The sequence below is a fragment of the Eulemur rufifrons genome, chromosome 19 (assembly GCF_041146395.1).
Source record: "Eulemur rufifrons isolate Redbay chromosome 19, OSU_ERuf_1, whole genome shotgun sequence".
NCBI classification, from domain to species: Eukaryota; Metazoa; Chordata; class Mammalia; order Primates; family Lemuridae; genus Eulemur; species Eulemur rufifrons.
In genome coordinates, this window is record NC_091001.1 from 23,910,803 (window position 1) to 23,928,331 (window position 17,529).

At 39.0% G+C, this 17,529-nt stretch overlaps 1 protein-coding gene and 1 non-coding gene across 8 annotated transcripts in view; both read left to right on the forward strand.

Moving 5' to 3' along the window:
- Nucleotides 1-17,529, forward strand: part of KCNIP4 (potassium voltage-gated channel interacting protein 4) — a 1,112,575-nt gene that overhangs the window by 1,072,577 nt on the left and 22,469 nt on the right. For 6 of the 7 annotated variants that reach the window (XM_069494040.1, XM_069494045.1, XM_069494044.1 and 3 more), the window contains one exon: nucleotides 16,578-16,647. In XM_069494040.1, the coding sequence (XP_069350141.1) occupies nucleotides 16,578-16,647 (70 nt within the window). Of the gene's footprint in view, nucleotides 1-1,311; nucleotides 1,331-16,575; nucleotides 16,648-17,529 lie in introns of all 7 variants that reach the window. The other variant, XM_069494047.1, reaches the window with a different exon arrangement.
- On the forward strand, nucleotides 13,012-13,153 carry LOC138400344 (U4 spliceosomal RNA). Its single transcript, XR_011236246.1, has one exon. It is a non-coding gene; the product is annotated as a U4 spliceosomal RNA (small nuclear RNA).

Here is a 17,529-nt window from a genome sequence, read left to right on the forward strand (position 1 = left end):
GCGTGAGCCACTGTGCCCGGCTGCAATATTTAATATATTAGAACAGGTAAACAGACAGGAATATGAGTTAGACTATTTCAGTTTTCAGAGTAAACATATCCATACAGGCATTAGTTACATCTAACAGCTTGCCAGGCTTCCAGCCCTCCAGAGCTTAGCTCCTAACATAATAGAATGGAGGCCTTATTAGCACTTTCAGCAGTATAGAGACTCATCCTAATTGTCTGTACCATGTACAGTTATATACATTGTAAAAATGATCATCACTATTATTAATCATTAGCAAAAGCAGAGAAAGATGTAGAAGTGACTACTACATACAAATTAATAATCCTGAGTTATTCACAGTGTAATCCATGGCAATGTGAGTTTATTCTGTATGCTTTTATTTATTTGTTTATTTATTTTCTTTTAATTTTGGGAGATGGGAGCAGGAGACTTTAATTCCCAGATATGTTGAAATTCTTGTTCAACTGAAATAAATTCACATGCACAAAGAACATAATAGGTGATCAGTGGAGAGATTCCACAAGGGCAAGACCTTGTCTGTTTTTTCTTTTCTGTTTGTTCTGTTTACAGCAGGGAGCCTGGTACAGAGTGAATGTCAAATAATTATGTGTTAAGTAAATACTTTACTGAGATTTTGCTGGGTACTTTTTATGAATCATCACTTAATCTTCTCCACAGCCCTGTAAAACAGGTATATTATACCTCTCTTAAGAATGTTAAAGACCTTGATTCTTAATACAGCTAGCAGGACTTGAATTAGCTAACTTTTTATCTCAAGACCATCATGCCCCAGGCACATCTGCCACGCCCTCTTCAGCCCTTGATGACCTCGCAGGTTTTTGTGGGGGTTTTTTTGTCTTTTTTTTTTTTTTGTTCTGGGCTTTTAGTATATCACCCAAAACCTCACAGGTTTTTGTACATGCTGGTCCCTGGATCTCTCCCCCAGCTCTGCCTCTCACTAACTTCTCCTCATTCTGTAGGTTTCTGCTTAAATGTCACTTCCTTGGAGAAGTCTCCCCTACAGCCCTTCCTGGGTTAGATTAGGTGTTCCACACTTTGTGTGTGGCACTTATCACAACTGTCACTGAGTGATTCTTCGTGCAGATCTTCATTTCCTGTGTGCCTTAAGGGACCTCTGTCTCGTTGATTGTTTTATCCTCATATCTTTTTATACCCTCTGACATATAATATGTTTTTAAAAATACGGAATGAACAAATGAATGATGAGAAAACCCATCTTGAAGAAGTTAAGTAGCTTATTCAAAGTCCCACAGCTGGTAAATGATATGAGTAGACGATGAGCCGGGGGCTGTCAAATTCCAAAAGCTACAATTTAGAATAATATCTAAGAAAATGGAAGATTTGTTTGGTACTCCAAAAATCTCTGATATTAAATAAGCAGATGGTATTTAACAAGGATAAATATAGCATCCTACATTACATGGAGGCATGGCAAAAGCTGACAGGTTCAGAACGATCACCACCACTGTGGAAACAATCTCCAGCATGGGTAATGTGCAGTGGGGGTTTATACATGTGAGGCACCGCACTAAATATTGTACGTGGGCTATCCAATAACTCAATATAAGTAGTAGCATTATTTTCATTTTAAAGGTTTAAAATGTTCCACTGCAAAACACCAAAGCAGAATCAAACATCCTGACTCAACAGCCCACACTCTCAACAATTTTATAAGATTTTCAGACCTAAGCTTGGTAATTTTTGTTGTGTTGTCATGCTTTTTTTACTTATTTTCTTAGACTACAAATTTTTTGTGACTAAAATTAAGGTTGGTCCAAGTGCCAAAAAGTGACTGTAAATTTGGACTGATTGACTCCAAATGTTATATCCAGAATGGAGGAGAGAGTCTCTGGGCCGCTTTCCCTGAAAGTTAATTTCTCTAGATATCCAATGTGGGAATGAGGCTCACTGTCACCTTTCATAAAAAGGAAATAGCTTTCTTGAAAGAAATTTACACAGACATGCACCAGGATTAGGGAAAGAAAGCACAACTCCTAAAGAAAAAGAACTAGAAATCGCTTTTCTAGCTGTCGTGGAAGACACTACTGCCCTCTTGTGCCTTAATATTATAATAAAACACTGAGAGTGTTCCAGGCCAGCTCATCCTATGCTCCGTCCAAGCTTCAGACACCCCTTTGGAAGTGTCCTGCTACAGGTTGCTGAAAGTAACCAGGCCCAGGGCCTCCTCTTGGGCAATTCTGCCTGGAATGGGGAGGAGAGGGAGGTGTTACTACCCCACTTGAGAGCATGGAAACATTACAATTTTAGGCACAGCTTTTTTTTCTGGCAGCTTCTGTGACCCTTGGTAATTGTTCCCTTCAGGGAAGAGCCTCGGAAGAACCAACAGGGGAAAGGAAAGGAGGGTAGGAATATTTCAAGTATTTGCCACAATACTTAATCAAGCAGAATAAACATTCCTTTGACTTACAGCCAAGTTTCAGAGACTCAGGGCTTCTGGAAACTGTAGCTCACTGAGGGGGAAATTTGTGAAACGGTGACAAACCATTCCTTTCTCAGAATTGCTAATCAGAAAGAAAAGGTAAAGAGATGTAGAAATAAAATGCGCTTAGAACCGGGTCTGACGTGCTCTACCCTTTCCTCGCAAGAGCAGGTGACCAGAGAACTTGCGGGACTGTTCGTCTCCTCAGCTGAGACATTCGAATTTATTTATAAAAAGCAATTCAAGTTTTCATGTTGTTTTGCCCTGATGGGTTTCAATATGTATTTGTCTGAATGGATATTTGAATAATGCCTTTTTCTCCATAGGAGGAAACTCTGAAAGGCCGGGACCATGCCTGTGGGTTCCCATTGCGGCCCCTGTGCCGAGTCAAGGGCTTGGCATATGCATATTTGTTGAATAAATGCCTGATGGTTTGTGTTTTAGTGAGTGGTATGGTTTGGATGTTTGGTCCCTCCAAATCTCAAGTTGAAATTTGGTCAGCTGGTGGGAAGTGATGGGGTCGTGCTGGTGGCGGATCCCTCATGAGTGGCTTGGTGCCCGCCCTGTGATAGTGAGTTCTCACTTTATTAGTTCAGGAGAGAGCAGTTTGTGTAAAGGAGCCTGGACCCCCTCTTCCCTCTCTTGCTTCCTCTGTCACCATGTGACACACCTGATCCCCCTTGACCTTCCACCCTGGCTAGAAGCTTCCTGAAGCCCTCACCAGAAGCAGATGTTGGCGCCATGTGTGTACAGTCTGCAGAACCATGAGCCAAATAAACCTCTTTTCTTTCTAAATTACCCAGCCTCAGGTATTTCCTTTATAGCAACACAAAAGAGACTAACACAGTGAATTAATAGGTTTGGAAGAGATAAAAGTTTTCCTTAGTTTATTTTTCTTTTCCATAGGTGCACTTGCCTTTCGTGGACTACGCTTAATAAGATGTAAAGGCTCTGTAGCCAAACTCATGTTCCAATCTCAGTCCCATTCCTTAAAATGTGTCTGACTTTCAGAAAGTTTCTAAACTAAACTTCTCTGAGCTCATTTCTTAAACATTATGTGAGAAACTATCTACCTCTTCTACTTGTTATGAAGATTTAACAAGAACTTGGATCTCTTATGCCACCTGGCTCAGTGCCCAACAAACCACGGATGATCATTAAAAGTCATTTTTATTCTTCCTCATTCCTTACACTCCCCCAAAGCTTCTTCAGATGTACTTTAGAACAAGTTTTTCAAAAATCTGGACCCAGACAAGTCAAATCAACTGCATATGCACACCCACGACTGTAATCTATAGATTATACTTTTGTCCAGCCGTCTATAAAGTGAACTTATTTTTATTTTCTCATCCTGTAGAAAAGGATATACCATGACAGCAAGGTCACGGCTTATGTTAGGATGATTCTGACTATAAGAAAAAAAAAAAAAAAGATCAAAGAAAAATAGCTTACACAATGAGGAACATTTATAATTGTACATAAGAAATCCAGAGATGATAGGCAAAATGAAATCATCAAGGGGCCAGAATCTAGCCAATTTGGTGGGGATAAGGAAAATTAGATTGAGAGAGAATAGGTCATTACAAAGCTCCAGAGAAAAAATCCTTATATAACCATGTATATGTGGGTATATGTATGTGTGTGCTATCATCTCAGTGCAGTCATCCCTCTGTATTCTCAGGGGATTGGTTCCAGGACACCCCTTAGATACCAAAATCCAGGGATGCTCAAGTCCTATATATGAATGGCATAGTATTCGCATATAATCTATGCACATCCTCCCATGTACTTTATATCATCTGTAGATTACTTATAATACCTAAAACAATGTAAGCATTATGTAAATTGTTATGCAATATCGTTTTTAATTTTTATTATTTTATTGTTATTTTATAGGTTTTTTTTTAAATATTTCATTCCATGATTGGTTGAATCAATGAATGTGGAACCTGTGATATAGAGTGCCTACTGTATTTTATTCTTTTAGATCGAAACACTGCATGTTTCTTTTAAGTAGAATTTTTCGTGTTCAGTTTTTTTTTTTGTCAATATCATTAGGCTGATCTCATGCCAATTTGAAAGTGATGGCCAGGTGCGGTGGCTCATACCTGCAATCCCAGTGCTTTGAGAAGCTGAGGCGAGAGCATCACTTGAGGCCAGGAATGTGAGACCAGCCTAGGCAACATAATGAGACCCTCATCTCTAAAAAAATTTTTTTTAAAAAACTAGCTGCAGATGGTGGCATTCAACTGTGGGCCTAGCTACTCGGGGGGCTGGGGCAGGAGGACCCCTTGAACCCAGGAGTTAGAAGCTGCAGTGAGCTATGATCACATAACTGCACTCCAGCCTGGGTGACAGAGCAAGACCCTTCCTCGGAAAAAAGGAAGGAAGGAAGGAAGGAAGGAAGGATGGAAGGAAGGAAGGAAGAAAGGGAGGGAGGGAGGGAGGGAGGGAGGGGATCTAAGTAATTAATAAAATCTAAAATAAAATTTATTTCTGCTTTAGTTATACGCAGATTTCTGCTCTAGACAAGGCACACTTAGCATATGGAATACTATTCTTAGCATTCATAAAAAGAATATTCAGTTTTGCCAACACAGCTGGTATTTACACTGCTGAGTCTACAGCCTTGACAAGATATATTCCTTTCAAATCTAGTTAAACTAAGGCCCCAAGAAATATAGTTGCTAGTTGTGGTGGATACACTTGTCAATGTAACTGTTGAAAAGACTGCTGTTAAACAGAAACTCTATGAGAACCAAAGTCAAAACATGTTAAGAAGAAGCAGGTAGATAGTATCAAAGATGGTCACTCCAGATTCTTGTCTCCTGGTTATTCCATAAAATACTAATCAAGGTACTGCTGAGACGAGATTTTACAGACACAAAGTCCAAAATCAGTTGACCTTAAGATACAGAGATTATCCTTGTGGGCTTTATCTAATCACATAAGCCCTTTACAAAGAGGGAAGTCAGAAAGAATCAAAGTGTGAGAAGGACTCAACAGGCCTTGGCTTTGCTGGTTGGGAGACAGAGTAACCTCCATGAGAAGGAAGCTGAGCCAGAAGCGCCCAGAAAACGGCTGGCAAGGTAACAGGAACTTCAGTCCCCCAACCACAGGAAACTGAATTCTGCCAACAACCTGAATGAGCTTGGAAGAAGGCTTCAAGGCCCAGATGAGAACCACAGCCAGCTGCCATTTTGAGTAGGAGACTGACCAGAGAACACAGCTAACCCATGACAGACTCTTGTCCCACAGACCTGGGCAATAACAAATTTGTGTTGTTTCAAGTCACTAAATTTATGGTAACTTGTTACACAGCAACAGAAAATTAATATGCAGGCCTTCTCCCAGAGCACTGTTGCCTTTTATTTTTATCTGAATGTTTTTGGGCACCTATAGAGCTTAATTGTGTCATAATTGACAAAATAACCCTGATCAGATGACCCCCTCTCTGGTATAAAGTTGGGAAAATCCTTTTTTGAAGGCTCTCCAAATGCAAGGATTCTACATACATTCCAATAAAAGTTCCAAACTGGGGCCCATTCCCAGGAAGCTTTTTGCTGCTGAATTTGGACAATCTCTTCTTGCAGAATCAGCATAAGTAACTTGAAGAAAGAATGTTAAAAAAAAAAAAAATCAAACTTGTAGAGTGCCTAGCATTGTGCTAGGATCTTTATATACATAATGTTAATTAGTTCTCATTTCTTCAGTAGATGATATATTATTTCCCACATTTTTATAGACTGAGACTCAGAGCAGAACATTTCAGGGATTTGTTTTTCAGTAGTAGAGCTGAAAGTTGAGCCTGTTTTTTTTTTTTTTTTTTGGCTGCAAATCTCAAGTAATTTCCTTCTTCCATATGGTCAGAGAGAAGAACTGGAGGGAGGAGACCTTTGCCTTGCACTTTAGATTTCCACTTCATCCTGGGTGATCTTGAGCCCTCCAAGGGCTCAGAATGTGTCTACATCCTCACACTCAGGCAGCTGAGTTGAATCTTGATCACCTAGCTCTCACTCCTTTTCCAGTGACAATATCTAGGGAAGTCTTTTCCCACCTTTTGTTCTTTGTAATCTGTAATTCATATTTAACCACTTTGACCCCAGGAGTGTGTTGAGGGAATACAGGAGGTGGTTGATGAAGATTTTAGATGCAGTGAAATACCCAACATGTTGATTATATCCAGTTTTTAGAGTTCATTTGATTTTGTTCATACATCATCTATTTTAATTTTCATTTGTTTTATTTACCTGCAATGTCAATATTTCTTAGAGATCAATATACGTATGAGAAAACTTAGACTAAGAAAGAATAAATGATTTTCTGTGTGTTCAAACACCTAGGAATATTAGCATAGAAATTTGTAGCCAGTTCTAGTTCTTAGTGATCAACTTTGATGCTCTGAAAATGGAAAGGTTAATCTTATGATTTTTAAATAAGCTTTTTATAGATCAATTGTTGACTACATTAAGAGTTTTTTGTGTTGAAATAAAAAGTTGAGGGGTTTTTTTACCCTAGTGGTTTCCCCTTAATTTCTGTGATCATATTCATGCTAGATGGTCATGAAGGCACCCAAACCCTATAACTGTCTTGGTCTTTGTCGTGGGTGGGACCTTGGCCTTGGGTGCAACCAAGATTTTGACTTTGGAAGTTCTTCATAACTACTTAACAGACTCTAGCCGTGGCCAGGGACAGAGGTGTCTATAAGAAAACGTGGTAACTTTGAGAAGTACAGCACAGGGCATCAACTGGATAGAAAGGAACAGGTAAATTATAGGAAAAAAAGTGTTTTAAGGTACATGGAGTTCTAAAAATTCAAGCACAAGTTTTCAAGGACATTACTAGAGCAAGTTCATTTTCTAATTTCTTAAAAGCTGAGAACTGACTGAATATTTACTTGCCCATTCAGGTTAAGCATTTTTCATACTCCCTGTTCTAAATGCTGCTGGGTTCTGCAAAGGTTGGTCCCTGCCTTCCACGTTTTACCAACTCTAAAGGGAGCAGAGAAGTCCACAAACAGAATCTGGTGCTATTGGCGGCCCAGATTGTAGGACTGCGCCGTTTAAATTTTGAGGATTCTCCTGCAATTGTAGAATGCCAGGGCATCTTTAAATTGTCATGCTGCGTGCTAAGTATTATTCTGACTGATCTACCGAGCATACGGCCGTGTATGTCCCCCTCAGCACCGGGGTGGTGGTGAGAGTTGATGAGATACATAGATGCTTAAAAAGTGTGATATTACAGGTATCATAAAAGCTCCCTAAATAGCTATTTATTAATTTTTTTCCCTATGAAATATTTATATTATATATATATTTTGATTTCTGAAGAGATATCTCTAAATATTTAATAACAGTTCTGAACCTGAGGAGAGTACATATACCAGAAGAGAATGATTTAGGAGAAGAGGAGATTTTGGCTAATAGACTGGATAAATATTATCAGAGTGGACAATATTATGACTATATTATTATACATCTGATTTACATACCAATGAAATAACTTCTAGTGCATTTCACCAGAGCTCTGACAACTTTCAAGGAAATGCTAAAAGATTTCCTTATGAAGTAAAAGTATAAGAACTCATGCTACACCTCACAAAATAACTTCCTTAGCAATCTCCTATGTTTATATGAATCTTTCTCCAAAGCACCATTCCCAATACTTTTCATGATGACTGTATTTCTAACATACTCATGTAAGCATTGCTGGGGAAAACGTTCATTCAAATTAATGACTAAAAAGGCTCCTGAGTTCCTACTGACATTTTATTTCCAGGATGGTGGCCTTTATTCTTTTCAGCTGTCATTTACAATTACAGTATTCCCCTGTCTTTTAGGGTATGATATTAGATAGAGTGAATTCAATTTATAATGCTAGAGGAGGAGGCCTAACTCATATCTGCTTTATAAGCTCATTGAATTTTATCAAACCTGTGCTATCCTGGGTTCAACCACTTTGACGAATATGATTTAACCCTGGTATATCCACACTGATGTTACAATAAGCTGTTGTATGATGGAGTTCAGTTTACCAAATCCTAGATTGTACTATTGTACTAACACATAATTGCTAATACATAATGAGCAAATATGATGTGCAAAGTAGAGGGCGAAGATAGTAGCATAATATGCATTATCTTACTAATTCTCATAACAACCTTCTGAGGTCAATGGTTGTCCCAGTTTTTCATAGGAAAGCAATGAAATTTAGAGATATTGAACAGTGTGCCCATAGTTACTCTTAAGTGGTAGAGCGAGGGTTCAACCTACATCTTCTACTTAACTCCAGAGCCCAAGAATGTAAACATTCTAAATACCACTCTAAATACTATCTGACAAAAAAAAATCAGCCATTGAATATGGACAAGAAAGCATCTGTGGTGTCGAAGCATAGCCTAGACTCCAGGAAACCTAGACACAAGGAAAAGCTCAGCAGCCCACTGTGTTGCTATGGTCAGTATGGAACCTCCTCAACCTTGACTTTTTCACCCCTAATATCGGGTCATTGAACTGGATTATCTCCATAGTTGCTTTAAACACTCAAGTTTCCTGATTCTGTGATCTATAGACGGTGCTCTGCCATTTTCTTATCATGGGAATGTGGGCAGTTTCTCTAAGACAGTTTGGTCATTTGTGAAATGGAGATGATACTAGCATCTATCCATTCATGGGAAATAACCCATGTAAAACGTTTAACACAATGCCTGAAACATAGAAAGTGCTCATATGTATTAGCTTAGCAGCAGCAGCTTCAGCATCCTCATCATCGCACTGTTATTATAAAATACTAATACTTTACTGGTATTGATATTAGCAGTAGCAAAGTATCCATTGTGCATCTGCAACCGATCTTGGCCTTCATGCATGTCATGCCACTACCTGAAAGGACTGAAAAGAGCCTTTAGAGAACACAGCTTTAAGGTCCCAAAAGGCAACTGTCTCTGCACCAAATGACAAATCCATGCCAGTTATGTGCTAAGGAAACCTCATTCCACATTTATTGCATTCTGATTATATCATGTTGAACGGTTTATAAAGCAATAAAGGAAAATGCAGTGGTCATCACAGATTAATACACCAGCCAGCAGAGTGCCAGGAACCTGAGCTTGTTAACATTTCGTGAAGTAGTTCATTTAACCTGACCTAAAACCCAGAACCTTTTCCACAGCACTTTACTATATAGCCATTTACAATGAGATTAAAGTATACGTGGTTAGAAGGAAGGTGGAGAGGTCCTTACTGGACTACAGGCAAAAAATTCTAAAAAGAAGAAATTAAAAATTTTCCCCAAATCTCTGAAACTACAACTCAATGAATATAAATATTTTTAATCAGTGCCCCTAGTTTTGATTGAAATAGCTTCCTTTTGTGGGTGGTTCTGGATGCAAATGTACATTATACATCTTCCCAAAAAGGAGCATTTCCACTGATGACTCATCAAAAGGCCACCCTTTCAGTATTCACGGGAAAAAAAAAGATGAGAATCCAGAATGTAGGATAGCATTGCAATTAATGGAGTCAGGAAGGCATGAGTTTGATTCCAATGAACTTTATGTTGCACAAGAGCAAAAATGGGATATTTTTAAACTCACTCCTGTATTCTCAGTGCCCAGAATTGTAGAAGGCACATGGACCATTTCCTGACATATAGAAGGCACTGAATGATTATTTGTTGAAAGAGGAAGTAAATAGATGGCTCTGTTCAAAACTGTGTGACTCAGACAAGTTACTTAATCTTTCTGAGCTCATTTTCACCTTTCAGAGTAGGTGAAAAAGCAAAAAGAGGTCATATACATCAGAAAGCATTGAGTTGTTTATTTTATACTCAACAAACCATTATTGTAATGATGCGGTCCAGGTGATTGACATCACAGCATCCTTATCTGCATGAAAAACAGGCAAAATGGCTTTATGCCTTGGAGAGATCTGTCCAAACGCTGCAATGTCCTCTGGTAATTTTCAGAATGTTTGTTCATGGAATTCTGTGCATGTCAAATTCCCATGTGATTCTGGTCAGCAGCTCCTCTGGGTGTGAGACTGTCTCATAAACTTGTGGTGGCAGCACAAACTGGTACAGCCTTTCTGGAAAACAGTGTGACTGTGCATATGAAGAGCTTTTAATGCTTTAAACCTGTTCATTCTATGATTCTCCTTCTGGGATTAGTCATAAAAAAGAAGCACAGGTGCAGTCACAGATGTATGCACTAGAATATTAATTATATCATTATTCCTATGTACTACAAAAAATGCTGAAATCACCTCAGTATGCAACAGAATGGTAAGTTCAATGGATGCATTATTATGCAGTCATTAAAAATTAGGACATGAAAATTGTTCAGGATATTTTGTAAAGTTCAAAAAGATAAAATACTATATTTTATATATCTTAATTTTATTTGTACAGTATATCAATATATGCATAGATAAGAGACCAAAATAATCTTACAGTAGTGGGATTATGGGTGATTTTTATTTATTTTAGTTTTTTTCTGTAGAGAGTGCATTTTCATGGAATAATAATTTGTTAATAATCAGACAAAATGTCATTAGAAAATATAATATAGAAGCTATAAGGGTTAATAGAAGGTTACAGCAACTTCTCAAAAGATAGATGAGGCCAGCTGTGGTAGTTCACACCTGTAATCCTAGCACTTTGGGATGCCGAGGTGGGAGGATGGCTTGAGGCCAGGAGTTGGGGACCAGCTCGAACCACATAGCGAGACCCTGTCTCTACAACAATAAAAGAAATTAGCTGGGCATGATGGCATGCACCTATAGTCCCAGCTACTCGGCAGGCTGAGGCAGGAAGATTTCTTGAGCCCAGGAGTTTGAGGTTACAGTGAGCTCTGATCATGCCACTGCACTCCAGCCTGGGCAACAGAGGGAGACTCTGTCTCCAAAAAATAAAATAAAATAAAATAAAATAAAATAAAAAGATTAGTGAGGTTTTCCTCACTGTTTCTCAACCTGGGAGCTCTATTGCATCTTGGATCCTTCCTCTTAGGAAAGCCTAATGAACAAATTCATACTCAGATGTTTAAGTTTCATAGGATTTGTTTACTTGAAAATATCAGCCTTTAAAAATGGTGTCAGGCATTTGGGAATAACACTAATCGGGTGTCAGGCAGATGGGGGGGAGGGGATGGGTGTATATCTACATAATGAGTGCGATACACACTGTCTGGGGAATGGACATGCTTGAAGCTTTGACTCGGGGAGGTGGGGGGCAATGGCAATATACATAACCTAAACTTTTGTATCCCCATAATATGCTGAAATAAAAAAAAATGGTGCCAGGTAAACGGAGACAATTTATACCACTAAATGACTCGATAATGGTCGTGTTAAAGCATCAGTTGTAAAACTATTTGAGAGCACAGACACTTGGAATATCTTTCAAATATGCCACAGGGGCAGATATTCCTAACTATTTACCAAATCTGTGTTCTTGTCTTCTTCCTGGGCACTCAAGACTTCTCATTTTGTTTGGGATAGTTATATTAAGTGATTTCTAACTAAAAGAGTGAGAGTGGAAATGATGTGTACTACTTCAAGACCTGGTCCATAAAAACCTTCCATGCATTCTTTTCAATGTTCTTTTTCTCTTTCTGGTTGAGTCAATCACAGAAACTACAGAAGCCATGTGTTGAAGATGACCCACTCTTCATTAGCCTCTGTCCCTTAATGACTTCAAAAAGATCTATCAATTGATCTGTACATTCACCCAAGACTGTTATGAGAGCAAGAAATATACTACATTCCTTTTAGTTTGTTAAGTGGGTTGAATAATCCTAATCTGAAAAGTAAAATGTTCTAAAATCCAAAACTTTTTGAGTACCAAAATGATGCTCAAAGGAAAGGCTCATTAGACCATTTCAGATTGGAGCATTTCAGGTTTCAGATTTAGGAATGTTCAACTGGTAAGTATAATGCAAATATTCCAAAATCCAAGACAATCTGAACTACAAAACACTTCTGCTCCAAGTATTGCTGATAAGGGGTACTCAACCTACATATTTGGGGGCCTACTTGTTACAGTATCAAGGGATAACCTAAATAATACAGCTATGTTGTTTGCAGTGTATACTTTGCTGTACACACAGCCTGACCAAATTCATTGTTGATGAAGGCGGGGAGAGACCACTTTTGTGGAGAGAACACTCCACAAAAGAGGTGAAGAAAAAGTTGGAGGATCAACTGCATCATATGCACTGTCTTGTAAATCACTAGAGTCCTATAGTTTGTTTAGTTTTTCTCACCTGAAGGTAAAAAAAAAAAAAAAAAAAATGCACTGGTTTCAGTAAGGAGTCTCTAAAATAAACAAAAGATCATCATTCTCTGAACTGATTTTTTTTACCAGCTTTTGTCTTGGTCTTGGTCTTTGCTATAGTCTGAATGTTTGTGTATCCCAGAATTCATATGTTGAAATCCTAACCCCCACTGTGATGGTATTAGAAGGTGGGGCCTTTGGGAGGTGGCTAGATCATTTGGGCAGAGCCCTCATGAATGGGATTAGTCCCTTATAAAAAATACCCCACAAGCTTTGCACAGGAACAGTATTATAGCCAATGAGGTTTTATCCTAGACATGATCATTGCTAATTGAAAACTTTTCCTAATAGGCCACTGTAACAACTTGCAATATATTTGGCATTGGCAATTTTTGACAGTCTCCATAGAGACTGAGGGAAAAAAAAGGGGGCCCCATAGAGCTAGCTCACGCCTTCTACCATGTGAGGACACAGCTAGAAGGTGCCATCTATGAACCAGGAATGTGCCCTCTCAGAGTACTGAATCTGCTGACTCTGTGGTCTTAGACTTCCCAGGCTTCAGAACTGTGAGAAATAAATTTCTGTTATTTACAAGCTACCCCGTCTATGGTATTTCGTCATAGCAGCCTGAACAAACTAAGACAGTATGTATTTCCCTCGTTGGATGTGGGCTCCATGAGAGTAAAACCTTTGACTTATTTATTGTTGCAGCTCCAGTTCTAGAAGAGTTCCTAGAATAATAGGCATCAATATGTATTTGTAGAAATAGAAATTAATGTAATGAATGTGAGATGGATAAAGATAAATTTATCTGGTGAGACTTTCCACTCTGAAACTGGTCCAGGAGCTTTCAGTGGGCAGAAAAAGAATTTCTTCCGACATAGATATGTGATTAACCACAAGACAAATGCATATGAGATAGTCAATTTCTAAGTATCGTTTCACATTATAAGATATATCTATCAAATATATCTAGAGACTAATGGCAGCTAACAAGTTTTCTGAGTACAGATGTCCATCTACATGTCATTCTCACCTCTCATCAGTGTCACTTTAACTCTGAGGCAGCTTTCCAGCTCTGAGCTTACACAGATTTACCACCTGATGGCAGAGAGCCAGGTATCTGCTCTCTCCTTACTATTCCGAGCAGATGGCTTAGAGTTAAATAGCCAATAAATCACCACATCCGTGTGTGAGAGGATCCAGCTACAAAGTGTTTATTTAGTTTTAAAATTGGTCTGTTGCTGCCAACTAGATACAGCGAGTTAGTCAAAACTTTTGAGTGATTAGCTGTATACATATCTTCTTTCCTTTTTGGAGTTTTGGCTGTTGATTGTTAATTCATTTACGGATTAGAGTTCTTCATAGAAACAGAATCAAGAGGATGTGTGTCTATAGAGAGAAAGACATTTATTAAGGAATTAGCTCACACTTTGTGGAGACTAGGCCAGTCCAAAATCTGATGGGGGAAGCTGGCAAACTAGAGCCTCCAAAAAGTTGAAGTTCAAGTCCAAAGGCAGTCTGCCGGCAAACCAGGGAAGAGCCAATGTTGCAGATGAAGTCTGAAAGCTGTCTGCTTGGAGAATTTCCTCTTGCTCTGGAGAGGTCAGTCTTTGTTCTGTTCAGGCCTTTCACTGATTAAATGACACCCCCACACACTATGGAGGGCAATCTGCTTCACTTAAAGTGCACCAAGTTAAATGTAAATCTCAAACAAAAACACCCTCAGAGAAATATGCGGAATAATAGTTGAGCAAATACTTGGGCACCATGGCCAGGGCAAGTGAACACCCGCAATTAACCATCACAGTTCGCTTGCATGCTTTCTTCCTTGTTTGTTTTTGGTTGTCTTTTCTTTGCTCCAATTCTCTTAGGTCCTTGAGGTCATTGTTATTTCCACAGGGATCATCTAATATTTGAACCTGGAAAGTTTTGAGTCCACATTCCAGCTTCCCCACTGGCTTGCCCAGTAACAATGTGCTTTACCCCTCAGCACCTCTAGCTCTGCCTCTGTGAATGGAGATATTTTGACTAAGTCATAGGTTTTATTACAATGAACAAATGGGACAAAAATATATTGACAAGCTTTGTAAACATAAATTCACATTGAAACTATTAGTTAAAATTTTTATGTATTAGTTAAAATTAGTCATTAATAAAATTGTTTATGTGTCAAAGGTCCTTTTTAAAGCAACAAACGAGAAAGAAAATTCTTCATGTGGAGCACATTACAGTTGAGTAAGTGGCTCAACGGAATAAAGAAAGATCAAATTAATACAGTGAGTTTAATAGTGAGGGGACAATGATTTTAAGGGAAGAGGAGTTTTAACGACCACACCAGATGATTGGTGGAGATGCCAGGAACAGTGTCAAATTTAAAGTACACAGAATATGTACGTCCAAAGTCAGGCCTCTCGGAAGTTAGCACACTGCTGATTTGTCTCCAGCGAACGTAGTCCCGAGGGGGTGCCAGGTAGTGTGGGGATGCTGTAACAGCTGGAACAAGGGGAGCTCAGAGAAGGTGAGACTGTTCATGAGAAGCTACACGGCAAGACTGGACAGGGTTTACCACTTGCCCACCTACAACGTGCAGTTGGCCCTTGAACAAGAGGGGTTTGAAATGCACAGGTCCACTTACATATGGATTTTTTTCAATAAACATAGTCATCCCTCTGTATGTATCTGCAGCTTCTACATCCACATCCAGGCGTGAATCAAAGACACAGGATACGGAGAGCCAACTTTTCATATTTGTGAGTCCCACAGGGACCTCAGCATGAAGGTATTTTGGTATCTGTGGGGGTCCCAGAACCAATGCCCCACGGATACCAAGGCAGGACTGTACGATTAATGTCTTATGTATGATCCTGTGTGCTGGACTATCATGGGACTATCAGCCTCCACTGCTCCAGGGCTGGGGGTCTCTACACTTCACATTTCCGACCAGACTCTTCTTACAACTCCAGAGAATGGAGGAGGTTTTTCCCTCACTTCAGTCTAAGATTCACTTGCTCAGACCTCATTTTCTGCACCAAGGAAGACCTCTTCTGACATTTTAGATTTCAATTCATTTTAGAGAAAATGGCAAAACCACTCTCAGAGGGCTAACCTTTCCCTTTGGCCCCTCCAGGTCAATAGTCTAATATCAGTGCAGTTCCCAGTGTCAGTATCCATCAGTCTTCAATAATTCCACCCAGGGACAAAGGCAGGAACTTATTAATATTAAGCTCAGGTCAGTCTTATTTCTTGGCAGACCTTCCTCTCCAGAAGTTTAAAAAAATCTTGGGGTCATATCTCATCGAAGGTCACTTGTTACAAAACCATGTCATGTGTACTCCCAAACAACCTGTTAATAGGAATTAGTAACTGTTCCTGCTTGAAGTTTCTTGAACCACCTTAGACCCTAATGAAGCCATTTTCTCATTGAACTGGAGATTATGTGGGTCCAGAAAACCTTAGAGGACACAGAAACAAGACCCAGTAAGGACCATATTATAAGCACCTTGCAATCTTCTTGCTGTATGAAAAACAATGCAATTTCCTCTTCATTAATAATAAACGTGTGCTATTAAAAGCAGCATTGTGTTTTTGAACATGTCAGACCTACTTTGATACTCAATATGCAAAGATATTTACAACTGCAATTTTTTTAATTCCATGAGAACTGGAACAAAGAGGAGTTTATTATGTACTTTTATCCTTTGTAATAATAGATGAATGGTTAACTTTCTTGGTGCAGCTCTGCACAGTAGACAGTTCTGTTTCAAAATGTGCAAAAAAAAAAATCAGTTTTATGAACACTTTGCTCATATTGCTTCTCTGCCACTTTCCCTAGGAATGCCCCAGTGGTGTTGTTAATGAAGAAACCTTCAAAGAGATTTACTCGCAGTTCTTTCCACAGGGAGGTAAGTACAAATGTGGACTTGTTAACATACTCTCAGAGTTAGAATTATGCTTGCAATCTTGAGTTTGGTTTAATTTTTCATAGGATGACTCTACATTTTTAATCTTTATGTAAAATAATTCACAGCATGCAAGTGTATATAATTGTTAAGGTATCATAAAAGCAAGCTACTTACAAATTATCAAATATCCAAGAGGTTACTCTTTAGTTTAATCCAACAGGTATGACTGTGTGCCTAGTGCTACAGCTCTCAAATGTAAAATTCTTTCTGACTATTATGAGGGTCCTCAAAATGTCACAAAGCTCTTTCAGATGCATTATAGGTCCCATGTGATTCCTCCAACTCTCAGAATTAGGACAAATGTGATTATCCACAATTTACAGATGTGAAATCTGGGGCTTGGCAAAGTCAAATGGTTTGCCCAGAGCCACGTATTGACTAAGTGGCAGATCTGGGTTATGACCCAGATTTTCTGTAGCCCATCTAGTGTACTGTCGGCCGTCCCTCCTTCAGTACCTCTACTGTGCCCCCCTCATCTGAGAAAATTAAAATCACCCTAGACATTATTTTAATTGAAAGGAAAACACAAGGATAGCATAATGATAATACATGCACTTTAGATATGAGTGAAGAGATATACTTGCCACTGGACCTTATAGTTTTTCTTTCAACCACCCAACAGATGCCCAGCTCATACTTATGGCACAGCCACCCGTGTGCCCAGCCATGTGTGAGGTGCTGATAATGTGGGAGGAGCAAGAGGAATAGGATGTGAGCCCTGCCCCAAAGAATGTTCTAGTCTATGGGGGTTAAAAAATCGTATTCTGAGAGTACAGTGTAGGCATAATTAGACCAGCTGAAGGACAGGGAGGAAATAAAAAA